The sequence below is a fragment of the Varanus komodoensis genome, unplaced genomic scaffold (assembly GCF_004798865.1).
Source record: "Varanus komodoensis strain SLA01 unplaced genomic scaffold, ASM479886v1 scaffold9, whole genome shotgun sequence".
In the NCBI taxonomy this organism is placed as follows: Eukaryota; Metazoa; Chordata; class Lepidosauria; order Squamata; family Varanidae; genus Varanus; species Varanus komodoensis.
The window spans coordinates 25,345,273-25,358,848 of record NW_025336598.1 but is presented as its reverse complement, the minus strand read 5'-3'; the positions used below and the strand labels follow the sequence as shown (position 1 = coordinate 25,358,848).

At 39.8% G+C, this 13,576-nt stretch overlaps 1 protein-coding gene across 4 annotated transcripts in view; it reads left to right on the top strand.

Annotated features, from left to right (window-relative positions):
• Positions 1–13,576, top strand: part of DLC1 (DLC1 Rho GTPase activating protein) — a 313,895-nt gene that overhangs the window by 95,112 nt on the left and 205,207 nt on the right. For all 4 annotated transcript variants that reach the window (XM_044418408.1, XM_044418409.1, XM_044418405.1 and 1 more), the window contains exons 3-4: positions 1,294–1,443; positions 5,386–5,553. In XM_044418408.1, coding sequence (XP_044274343.1) covers positions 1,294–1,443; positions 5,386–5,553 — 318 coding nt within the window. The remainder of the gene's footprint in view (positions 1–1,293; positions 1,444–5,385; positions 5,554–13,576) is intronic.

Genomic DNA, 13,576 nt, shown 5'->3' with positions numbered 1-13,576 from the left:
AGCATGTGTGACTGTATTCCAGTGTGCAGCTGGACACATTTTGTGCAGTTGTTAAAAAAAACCATTGCCATGAAAACTACGTTTTTGTGCTATTGGGGATATGGATGTCAGTTTTTTACTGTTGACCATTAGGAAAAGTCTGGGAGGTGCTCACCCATGGGGGATTCGAAGAGGGGATAGCACTGGATTCTTGAACAGTGGACAACAATGCTTAGAATAAACCCTGCCTGTTCTTTATGCAGGAATTCATGTAGCATTGAACACAACATAGCCTATATTTATTAGCGTGACAATAGGATTTCTCATTACATTAAGTTACAGTCATGTGGCTAAATGCTTTCCAAGCAAACAGCTCCACACCCTTGAGACTCTACAGAACAGAGCACAGTCCTCTATTCAAAAGGCTCCCTTGTCCAATTGTGCCAGAGCAGGGACCCCAGTAGTGCTGGACAACAAACCAAGTAGGCACACCTGTCACCTGGAGACAGAGTTGCCCACTGTAGCAAGATATATCGTACTTTCATGGAAATTATAATCATGTCTAAATTTGTATCATCACAAAGGTGGCTGAACTTGATGTTCTCTTTTACCTTCCTTTTTGGCGATGCTCTGTCTGTCTGTGTGTGTGATTTGTAAGTGACCATATGACTTGGGATCAAACTACACATTACTACTGATATAAGCAACACAGTTTGTAGTAACACTATGTGTTTTCTTTACTCAAAAGTAAGTACAGGGAATCAGCCTGTGTCCTCCTCTTTGCTCCTCTCATTGCCTGCTCACTCAAAGAGGGTGATCAGAAATGAGCAGGAGAGCCAGGTGGCTTTAGGGGCTGGCAATGAGCCACGCCACTTGGATGTGCACTTCAGTAGGTGCCTCACAATGCCAGTCCCTTGACACCAGCCTGGTCTTACCAGGTGCCCAGCTAGAGATGCAAACACAGAATCTACGCAGTACATAGGCGATATACATGAGAATGCAACAGCATCGGTAGACAAACTCATTCTCATTTATTTCTCATAAGCATCACTGAAAGCAAATTATTATTATTATCCCAGTCTTTGCAGAGAAATATATTTGAGATGCATGCAAAATGCTTCTCGGTCAGGAAGTCAACAGTGAACAGCCCATTGATGAGAGAATACAGCGCGGTGTTCCTCCCGCCCTTCCCTCTAAAGTGTGAGTTGCTGCCTATTATTCAATGCCGTTTTGTTAAATTAGGGAACAGAGAGTGTTTTATTCTTTCCCAGAAGTGCCCTTTCAGATTCTGTAATTGCATGTTTTAATCCCCAGGAAGCGAGAGAAGATCGAGATCAGTCACGACTGGACTCCATGGTACTGCTCATTCTGAAACTGGACCAGCTCGATCAGGACATTGAGAATGCCCTCACTTTAGGGGCCTCACCATCCAGCATGCTGACCCACACACGGAGGCACATACCTGTGAGCTTCTCTGTTTACTGATCTTTTATTCCAGTTGTTATTTACCTGTCAAAATCTCCTCCTCCTCCTCCCTCCCTCCCTCCCTCCTCACAATTTGCCTTTCCATTTCAGTGTGTACCATTTAGTATTTATAAAGTAAAAAGAGAGTACATTTTTTTGTGCAGTGTCCTAACCTCTAGTTTGAAATGAACTTGTGACTGAAGCATTGCAAAGGCGCAACGTTCAAATCACATCAGGGGGTTTCCTCTATTTTTTTTTTTTTAAGGCAAACTGGCATAACACTGATAACCCGATAGTCTGATGTGATTGGTGATCAATTTGAAAGGGGAAGGAGGGGGCTGAAATGTTGCACCTTTCCTGATCTTTTAGGGTTCACATTTCAGGAAGTTCCACTATTTTGGCATGGAGCCATTTATGGACTGTTCGCAAATCCTTTTCTTGATACAATTAATATTCAAGCTATACCACATAATTTGTAGACTTAGGGAAGAGTTTTCTCCAGTGGAATTGTAGTTGACAGGAAAGGATGAGGCAAATTACTATTTCTACTATGCTGGATTAGTTTCCTATGTTATTTTTAAATTATTGGGAATCACACTGAAAGACACAATCCATTCTTTTGCTCAACTCCCTTTGTTTCAAATAATTATCTTTTACCTTTCAAGGCAAAGCACTCCCAATTTGGCTTACAAATGCTCCATATACACAGTAGGATCATTTATCTTTCTTTGCACAACATGTAAAGGAATCATTTGGAAAAGGAACATATTATTTCCAAATGATGTTCAGGCAGTCCCTGTATTAATTTCATGAAAAACATCAGTACCGGCACAATATCTGTCCTACATCTTCTACAACAAAAGCAAATGAAAGGGAGTCATTTATCTTTTCCACAGTCTCCTTACCCTGCCCCCCTTTTTCTGCTCCTATAACTCCACTATCATCTAATAATCTAAATGCCTCTCTATCTGGTTTTCTGCTTCTGATGTATTTAACTCATTCTCGATTGTTGCTGTGCTCCTATAACTGTTTTTTAACATCTCTTACCATCTGCTTTCATTACTCCCTTTCATTTTTCTCCTTTGGGCAAGACTTCCATTTTCTGTCAGATGCCTTCCTTTTGTCTAATAGCTTCCTTGACACTGTGTGTTAACCATGCTGGCAATCCCTTGGACTTGGTATTACCTTTCCTAACCTGAAGCATACATTCCAGCTGACCTCTATTATTGCGTTTTTGAGTAACCTGCAAGGAATGTAACCTTTCCCTGATTCCCCGTTTCAGCGTCCGTTTCAGTGTCCCTTCATTTTAGAGAATGTTGCTCTTTTGAAGTCAAATGTGACTATGTTGGACCCTGGACCCTGGTTAATATTTATTAAATCGGATAGCAATTGGTCACTGTTTCTAGTTGGTTCAATATTTATATCTCATAATAAATCCTGTGTAACAATTTAATCCTGAGTGGTCACCTCCCCAGTGACTGGTTTCATGAACAACAGTTCTAAGGCACAGTTAGAGCATCAAGAAACTGAATCTCTTTGTCATGACTGGAACATGCCTTTGTGCAGTCAGTGTGGGATAACTGAAATCACGCATTACTACAACACTTCATCATTGGAGACCTCCTTGATTTCATTTTCCATCGCACGATCTCCTTGAGTGTCCTGATCTGGGGGATAACAGCAATGACCCTAGTACTAAATGAGTTTTGGAACCTGATACTGCTACCCTCAGTGCTTCTTTAGAAGAGTCCCCTCTTCTAGGTTGCCTAGTCTGTTCGACAGTATGCTCTCTTTGATGTCCAGAGCAACTCCTCCTCCACGATACCTTTCCTGGTCCTTCCTCTAGAATGTAAATGACTGTGTCCCACTGATCCTCCCCATTTGTGTGGTTTACACTGCTTGACAAGGCAGTAATTCTGCTGATCATAGCATTGTATGTCAGCACAAAGGAGGGACTGCTGCTTCCTCTTACAGTGGTAGCTTCAGCAATGTCTGCAGCTGAATCCAGCCATGATGTAGGAATGCCTAGCCCCTGCTTCTTTTCATTTCTGCAATGTATTTTACACATTTCCATAAAAACATTTCCATCTCATTCATTCCAGTGCTGCTTCTAACCAGAATTGAATCAAGTTGAAATACACTAAGGGTGCAATCCTATGCATGTTTAGCTATGCTAGCTGGGGATTTTGTGACCTTTCTCTGTCCAAACATGTAGAATATTACACTTAACTTTTTGTTTGGTATATCAGCACAATAAGATGAAAATTCAGAAAACATCTATGAAATGTTAACTAGGGTTCCCCAACACCTTTGAGCTGGAGGGCACATTTGGAATGTTGAAAGACTGCTGTGGGCACTCTCTGGACAAAATGAGGCATTTGTCAAGTCCATTTCTCCTGCTGTGAACCTCCCTGGAAATTTAGCTAGGAAGGTGAGCCCTTCTTTAGGGCACCAGTACTGCAGAGGCCTGTTTGCTAAGCATGGAAACAGAGAAACAGAGCGAGTCAGAAGGGGTCTCCCAGGCCATCTAGTCTGACCCCCGGCTCCAGCCGGCTCCGCTCACGACACGCCCATCATGTGCATGTCTAGCCTATCCTTGAACACCCTCACCCATGGGGCCTCAACCACCTCCCATGGAAGCCCATTCCACACCCTCGAGGTCCTAACTGTCAGGAAGAAGCATGTATGAAAGGGCTTTTTCCTGTGTTGTCCCTATGCTATAGAATGAATTCCCTCAGGAATCATGGTTGGTACCCATTCTGCTGGCCTTCAGAAATAATGTAAAGATGCATCTTCTTAGTTTAGCTTTTAAAAGTATGCAGTTTTAAGTATTTTTGATGTTTCTGTTCCTTGTTTTAAAAAGCTGTATGAATGCTTTTCAGCATATAAGGCAATACATAAATGTTAATAACTGAATAAAAGATTGTTTATGATGGACATCAGCTGAGATAAATAACAGGCCTGGTCATTGTTGAACTAAACATTAATGAACTGAATAAAAGCATAGAACATGATCAGTCACAAATCCTTACAATATCCAGAGGTTCCTCATCAGACCAGTTGGTGTGGAAAGGTTTCTAGGAATTTGGAAAGACACACATTTAAATCCTGGTGGCACTGTTTTATAAACACCATCTCTCTGAACCATCCTATTTCAGGAGCAGAACCAGTGAAAGATGGCACCCCTGCATATGCAAAGAGATACACAAGTGTTAAATGTCTTGTTCATTTAGGCCAGGGATGGGGAGCATATAGCTCTCCAGAAGCTGTTGGCTGCTGCTCCCACCATTCCTTACCATTGCCATTCTGATGGAGCTTTCAGTCTGGAAGGCCACACATTGCAGGCCACCTCTGATTTGGGCCATAGCTGTTTGTGTTTATGCTCCATTTCTTTTAAAGGGACATCATTGTATACAGCTGTGTGCTGGATTGTGGTAGTCCCTGTAGATGCTACAAAGGGCTTGAAACGCTGAGGTGGATGTTGCTAATTCTTCACATTTTAAGCTAAAAACAAAACAAGGGGCTTCACCTGCACAAGGTTCCAGAGATGATGTCAGCCTGGCTGTATAATGATTTCCAGATGTTAGCAGAGGTTTCAAATTCTTCCAAAGACAAAAGGTGGGGCTATAACCTAAGATGCACAGGAAATGATCAGAGAAAACATGCCAGTATTCTAAAGTCCTGACTCCTCAACAAAACTAAATTTGTTTTTCTTACTTAAGGGCACTGCAGCTTTGATCTTTAAGATACCTTACAGTGTTAGAACAGCCGTTATTAGATACCACTATTATTGAACATAAGAATGTACAAAAGAAAGAAAAGGAGTGTGCTGTACACTTTTAAAAATGATGTGTGCCTTAATGTATTCCTATAGCTAATAACATTATCATCAGCTAATGAACTTGTGCATCCACTAGCAAGATTTCTATTTCTTTTTTGAAGGATTTGGAATCACATTCTGAAAGTGGAGTTGACATTGCTACCCTGAGCCACCAGCAAACAAACATCCCACCACTGCCACCACCACTGCCTCCTCCTCCTCCTCCCTATGGTGCTGATCGAACGTTTCCTATTCCTATGGCTGGTTCTGGAGCTAAACCAAAGGCTGGGGTGAGTTTCTAAATCATTCTCATATGTAATAATGGGGTTTCATTTGGGGACAATGGGGTGAAAGGATAGCATGGTCTACTGTTCATGGAATGTGAACTGCAGACAATATTTACAGGGTGCATTTCTTCTACTGTATTCAGGAAATATGTTCAAGGAACACTTCTGGGAAAAGCTGACCACCAAATCTAGTGCTCCACTTTTCTGGATGGTAATAGGAAGTAGGAATCAGTTTTATGGGCTTTTCCATGCAGTGCCTGAACACAGATACATATACATGCCAGGAGTCCTCTGATAGTGGCTATGTGACCTCTTTTACAGACCAGGATGGTCTTCTATTTAAAGGACTACCCTCTATGAGAGGTTGCTACACACAGAGGATGGTCATTTGGTTCTTTGCTGTCCAAGTCCAGATGAAGAGATGTGTTTGCTATGGTTTTCTGTCAGGAGTATATTCAAATCACTATTTACGGCTGCCCCTAAATTATAAGTTGAAATGAACGTTGTTCAGAACTGTGTGGCTTCCTCATAGCAGAACCTGAGTTTGTTCTGCTGTAACTTGAGAAGGATGTCATAGGGTATACCAAGCTTATGTGGAATGAGTTTGCATGCTTCTGTGATTTGCTGAACATCACCTATAAATCCAGAGTTGCCACCAATCATTTAATTCTGTTATTCTGTAAGCTCTGGAACTCTCTGGAATGGAAGGTTTCATTGGCTCCATCTCTGCTATCCTTCCTTTGGGGAGAAAAAGCTTTTTGGTCAAGTAGGCCTTTGCCATGTAAGCTGGCCTGTTCAATTAGGTACTGTCTTTGTTCTGATATTGTTGTGCTTTTTAGCTGTATTTTAAAGGTTTGTTGAGTTGCATTTTAATGTGTATTTGTGTGTGCACAGGTGTGGATTGTTTTCTCATTGTGAGAGGAAGTCATATTTAATTTTAGACAAACAGTCAAGCAGACAAATGACAGACAGATATTATTTTTTAGCCAAATTTAGAAATTTGAAATATTTTAGTTCCTATGATTTTTAGCTGCCTTGGATACCATATTCTAGATAGAAAGGTGGGATACAAATACGATCTCACATGGAAATGGAGATGATAGAGATGGGGGTGGAGATGGAGATGGAGATGGTGGAGGTGGAGGTGCGGGGGGAGATCCCTCTTTTCTTTCATTATGGATGTAAATTTTAAGCATTCATAGCTTTCCCAAATGGTCTGTCATTGAGCAAAATCATAGCTGTGTGCCTTCAGTAAGCCTGCTGCATCTTTTTCCTTCTGATGGTATCTTAGGACATTGTTAGCTGGAAGAAGCAGAAATCAGGAACAGAGGAGAGTGTTTCATTTGATTTCTGAAAGGAAAGTCAGACTCAGACTTTCCTTTCAGAAAGTTTTGCTTTTGGTTGTTGTCTTGGAGTATAAAGGTCCAGGTTTTGCTTTTGGCTGTTGTCTTGGAGTATAAAATCATGCATAGCAACCATTTCTATCCAAGTCAGGAAACTACTAATGGACTCAATGTTGTCCATTGTCTTTTTTTTTACTGAAATAGAATAGAAGGCACTTAAATTGTGACAGCCTTATATTATGCTATATTTTCCATTCTGAAAACTTGAACTCTTCTTAATAAGACCATTTAAGATACTTTATTCCCTTCTTGTGAGCTGTTTTAATATTTTTGTGCCTAGCTGGCACTCTTAGAAGGGTTTGCTTGGGGAATACATTTTTATTAATATAATGTAGCAAATAATGGATTATTGTATGAGGAATGGCTAAAAATAGCACACTTCAACTTGCAAAGGATTTCAACAATAAAAAACCTAAAGTGTTTAATCCTATTATGATACCAACTAGTACAGTTTTCTCCAGTCTTGTGCTCTCTGTATCTGTTGCACTATAATTCCCATCTTTCCCAGCCAGTATAGCCAGTGGCCATGCTGGCTAGTGATGATGGAAGTTGTAGATCAACACAGAGGAAGGCACCAGCTTTAGGACTTAATATCTACAAAAAGCATGCTCCAGAATAAATATCAAAAAGGTGTGACAAAAAAGACATTGGACCATTGGGGAAATTATCAGAAATTGTAAGATTTAAGAGACTTCCAGGTTTCAGTATTGGCTCTTGGTTCCTTTTCTTGTTTTCCTCCTCCTGTGTAATGACAGATGTAGTCCTGATTCACACATACAGAGTTCTACAGAGCTGAGCCTTTGTTCTGCCCATTCAAGTTTGCAAAGCTGCAGCTTTAAGGGGATCTGTACAATCCCCTCTCTGTATATTCAAATTGAACATGTATAGAAGGCCATGAAAGAGGCTGATAGAGAAAATTGCTGCATGCTAGTTCTTCAAGTTTCTGGATCATAAAAATGCAAAGTGGCCATTCCATGGAAGTAAGACCACATTTATACCATGTCTTAGTTGTGTTCTTTTGTTGCAGAAAGAGAGGGTCTGATCAAGGGAGAGTGCTGTTGTCAAAGCATCTCATAGCTCTCCAGTCAGCTAATAACCTGATATGTGATGTTCCAGTGAATATACCAAATATCTATCTTGTTGCAGCGTGCATTGTTGAAGCATTGTTGAAGTGTGCATAATAAACACACATGTATTTCATATGTCACTTGATGGTCAAAGCAAAAAGTGTAAACTGACTTTGTTACCTTTAACAAATGGAAGTTCTATATGTAGTGTTTGGTCTGTTCTGCTTGATTCATGTATGTATTTTATTCTGAGGAGCTGCTTTTTGCCTTTATCTGGAAATGGAAGATATATTTTACTGCAATCATGAAAGAAGCTCTCCACAACATAGGGTGTTTAGCTTGGAATGTGCTTTGGGGTTCATCTGTATGTTATTGATTTCATCAGTTCAAGCTGTTATTCGCCAGCCTCTGACACAAACACTGATTTCTAAACCTTTAAGTATGCATTTGGCAACTGTAAGCCACAAAGGAATGTAAATCAGTCTGAAAACACACCAGTCAGCAGTCTTTTCCCCTAGTAAGCATGAGAAACATCAAGAAAGCCACGCTAATAGGAAGAAGAGAGGAGGAGTTAAATATGCCAGATGTCATTGTCTGCTGGAGAAACTGAAGTCACACACATCTGGACAACCATCATGGGCGTTGACGGCATTCAGCAAAATGTAAATTCATCTAAGTGACAATGAAGCTATGGTTTTGCATCTTGTAAACTAGTAGATAGGAAGAAACAACAGTAGTCCAACAGTAGTCCAAATCTACCACAAAATCCATGCTGGGCCTTTTGCAGTAGAAATTGGCTGGGCTATTTATACAGCCAGAGGAGAAGACCAGCCATGGCAGTGCTGACAGTGGGAGTAAGCATTTGTCCATCTTTTTTTATTCATTTAATGATTAAAAGAAGCATCTTAGATAGAATATGACTATTACTGTACATTGCTCTCAGATCTACATAATAGCTGTGTTTGCTTATTTCATGGCTCAGTGTTTTTGAGATACTTCATACCCTTGCTACATTTTAATCATACACTTCTATATCTTAAGGAAGTTACAGATCATTCATCTCTGTAGCCTAGAACTCTAGGCAAGATTTTCAGCTGACAATTGTGTGCACGTGGGTGGAAGGGGGAAGGAGGGAGGAAGCAACCCTTTCATTGTTACAACAATGCTTTGGAGTGGCACCAAATGACTTCTACAATTCCTGCTATAGAAACAGGCAATGCAAGGTCCATCATCTGCCTTCCGAAGCTTATGCTCTAGCTCCATCCTGTTGACATACTGAAACTCAGCTGCAGAGTTGAGGCAGGCAGGCACATCATTGGATGTTTGGATACAGCAAGTACATAATCATTCACAGTTGTATTCCACTGCTGGTCTTGGAAGGACAGCAGTGAAGGAAGTAGAAATGATTATTAAATAATAAGGACATTTCACTGGAGACCAAGACCAAGATCATTCATGCAATTGTATTTCTGATTACTATGTATGGGCATGAATGCTGGACGGTGAAGAACACTGAGAGGAAGTAAACTGATGCATTCAAAACATGGAGCTGGAAGAAAGGTTTGTGAATGGACTGGCAGAAAGGTGAATAAATGGATCATGGATCAAATCAGGCCAGAACTTTTCCTAGAAGCAAAAATGACAAAATTGAGGCTGTCATATGTTGAACACATCATGAGAAGGCAAGACTTTCTGGAGAAGGCAACCATGCTAGGGAAAGTCAAAGGCAGAAGAAGAAAATAAGCAATTGATGTACTCCTTAAAAAAAACACATCCTTGAATTTAGAATAGCTAAGCAGGGATGTCATGAACAAGACATTTTGGAGGGCTTTCATTCATAGAGTTGCCATAAATCAGATCCAATTTGACAGCACATAACAATAATAACAGCAGCCTAGAACATTTCCTTTTTTCACATGTTTGGCAAACTGCCTCAAACATGCAGGCTCATATAACTATGCATAATACAGAACATAAATAACAATGCTCACATTTAAACAAATGTGTGTATTTGCACAATTACATGAATATGTTTGTTTAAATCCCACTCCACATGTATGGAGCCTGTGTGTGTGCATGTGCGTGTGAATGTGAATGTGCATCTTTCTCCTGTGTACATCTGTTGTATTTTCTGGACAAAATCCACTTTTCTGTGCAAAGAAGTGCATTTCTGTTAATTTCATCTAAACTGTTCTTGGATAGACTGCAAAATCACACAACACTTGGATTATATACCACTCATCTTCACACAGTATAACAGAGGTGCTGACATTCCTTATTTATTGCTGTGGAAATGGTCTATCCACTGAAGTCCTGCTATATGAACCTTTCAGGGAGCACCTGGTCAGGAGACAGGAATGTTTTTGTTATTATGTAGTTAAAACGTATTTGGCTTTTAAAAATAAAGGCATACAATAAAAAACCTCTTACAGCAAAATCATAAAAAACCATATATAATCTAATCTAAGTTGATAGAAATTAAAGATTAGATATATTTATCCATGTTTTATTGCTCTGCTAAAATATTACACATGCAATAATAAAAGCTATAATTTCCAATGGCTACATATCATTGATATGTATGAAAAGGAAATAATTCATATTAATAATAAGTTGTTACAACATAGCAAGTCACTATCTTAACTTTCCTGAACAGTGTGGTCTATTGCACAGAAAGAAAAGGAAAGGAAAGAAATCAGAAAAGTTTTCCAGTTGAATACAACCCTGTTAATTTTGCCTATGTTGTTTTAGACTTATAGAACGTATAAGTTTTGTTGCAATGCATGTCCATATATCTTCTATTTGTGTAACATTCTGTATTCCTGAAATCACCAGGATTTGAATGTTTTAGTATTTTTCAGGAGACTTGTTAATAACTGCCTGCATATGTTGTTAGATGTCCATTAGGTAAAATATGATGTTGGATAACATCTGTGAATTGTGTAATAAAATCTTCCAGCATGGAAGATGTTATCCAAATAGAATATTTACTGGCCATGCAAAGTACCAACCAGGCAACGGCAGGGACAGTATTGGCAAGCTATATGGTTTTTTGTTGTTGAACAACCACCAGGAAAAAGGCATTGTTAACTGTGTACTGTCAACTGTTATCATTAAACAAAAATAAAACAAAATGGCTGGAGGGGACCTTTGGCTGACACAATCAAAAGCATACAGGGCAACAGGAATGGGGGTAGTGGGGTAGAGTGACAACAGCATGTAGCTTCCCAGCAATTGGTCTCCTAGAGTAAGCATCCATCTTTCTAAGGTTAACCTGTGATGGCTGTTGTTTATTTTCTATGCCCCCCAGTTCTCTGGATGCTTCAGTTCAATTCATAAAAGCACAAATACAGTAAAACAGCATAAAATTGTACCAGTACTCAAAATTTAAAAACAGCTAAAATGCTTGCAACCATTTTATTACGAACTAAACCTGTTAAAAAACAGGTTCCGAAAAGATGACAGTGTTGGTGCTACTTGAGAATCATTACTCTACTATTGGGAACCACCACTAAGAAGGCTGTCTTCCTTCAGGCTCCCTCCAAGCAGCCCACAGTGGGGCACTTTGAAGAAAACCTCAGATCACAGTGTCTGGGTAGATAAGTTTGGGGGAAACTGATCCATCAGGTCTTGTGATCTCAAACCATGCCAGGCTTTGGAGGTTAGTAGCCAACACCATGGATTGTGCATGCAGGTAGCCAGTACAAGTGAGCCAGAACTGGAGTTAAAGTTAAGAACGTCTGGTCCTGGTTATTAATCTGAGTGACACATTTTCATACAACTTATAGCTTCTGAACATTCTTCAAACATAATCCCACATAGAATGTGTTGCAGTACTCTAACTTGGACTTACAACTGCATATAACCAAATGCACATTACTGAAACTAAACAATCCAGATAGCTGAGCCACAAGCTGAAGATGACAGAAGATATTCCATCTACTAAGGCCACCTGAGTCTAGGAGGACACCCGAGCCACAAACCTGCTCCATCAAGGATAAGGTAACCCAGAATAGGTTGATTGCACAGGTGAGTGTGGAATACAAAGAAGAATAGGACTGAGACTTTGGAGCTAATTTCATTATGAAGGGACTACTTGTCTTAATGTAGTGTTCCACCCATCATAAGAACTTCATGTGTCACAAAATAGGAGGATTCCACAAGAAAAGGTGAAAGCATAGCAAGTAAGAGCACCAGATTTCAAGTATATAAGGTGCTTGAACAGCAACCTCTTAAATTTTATCAGGGAAAAGGTAGATTTGATTGGTCCTGTGCATCCGAAAGATGCTGATATGGCCATGATCTTTGTTGTTCTTTGTCACTTTGCTTCACATTTTTCTGAATTAAAAAATTGTTACAGAATGGATCAACCTTATTTACATTGAACCATATGGGGAAATTTAACTTGGCTCACGACCAATTTGGGTCACGAGCAGAATCCTGGAATGGATTAAGTTCATGAGCCAAGGTACCACTGTATATCCCAAGCAAGAGGGACAAGGAAAAGGCCATTGTGCTTCAAAGAAGGATGGCAAAATGCCAGCAGTTGACAAACAGAATACAGAATGGCTCAAGTCCTATTTTGTCTCAGTTGACAAAAGTAGGTCAAATAATAAAGGGAGGAGTAAAGGGAGGATAGGTAAAGAGGTGATACAGCACTTTTGTGCTCTAAATGAATGCAGTTCTTCAGGGCCAGATGAATTACATACCCATGTCCTCACAGATGTATCACAGAATCTTTGTTTATAATTGTTGATGATTCCTGGACAACCAGAAAAGAATTGGGGATGGGAAGCAGTCAAATGCTATCCCATTATTCAAAAGGAGAATCTAGAAGAGACCATTAACCAGTCAGTCTTTGAGCAGCAAGAAAAGAACACTTGTGGTTACAAAAAGCCAGGAAAGGTTTCTCAGAATAACTAATGCCAGATTAATCTCATCTATTTTTGTTCATTCATTTGTTTTGAATTTAAAAGGAATGAATATCTTGGAAGATCATGTGAAGTTTGTGGATAAAGTATACCTTGATGTTGTTTCATTGATTTATACACAGACTTTTAGAAAGTTTCAAAGGGTTGCTTACAAATACAAATGTAAAAGCATAAATAACAATAATATAATATAATAAAATCTTCACAAATAAAAAAGGTTTATATAAGCAAGTCAGCACAAACAAGTTCATAAAAAGAAAGCATAAATTCACCACCCATCTCAATGCACCCCACACGAAAACCTCAAAAATCTTGCCTATCAGAAAGACTCTTCCAAAAAGATGGCTGCACATGCTTATATGATTATTCATGTGAAGCAACACACAATATCTGCCACTGGGACCACATCCAAACTCCTCAGGCTCACCTCTGCTGAAAAATTCATTCTTGTTGATTGTTGCCCTTTGGGGACTTGGGCAGATTTGCCATCACCTATGTTGACACACAGTTTCAGGGCCTCTCTCACAGAGTGGCATTTTAGTGCTCTGCACCTGCGAACTTTGCTGGGCCATCTGTTCAGCCAGTCTGCAACACTTCCATGTTTCTGTGACTTGCTCTTCATTCC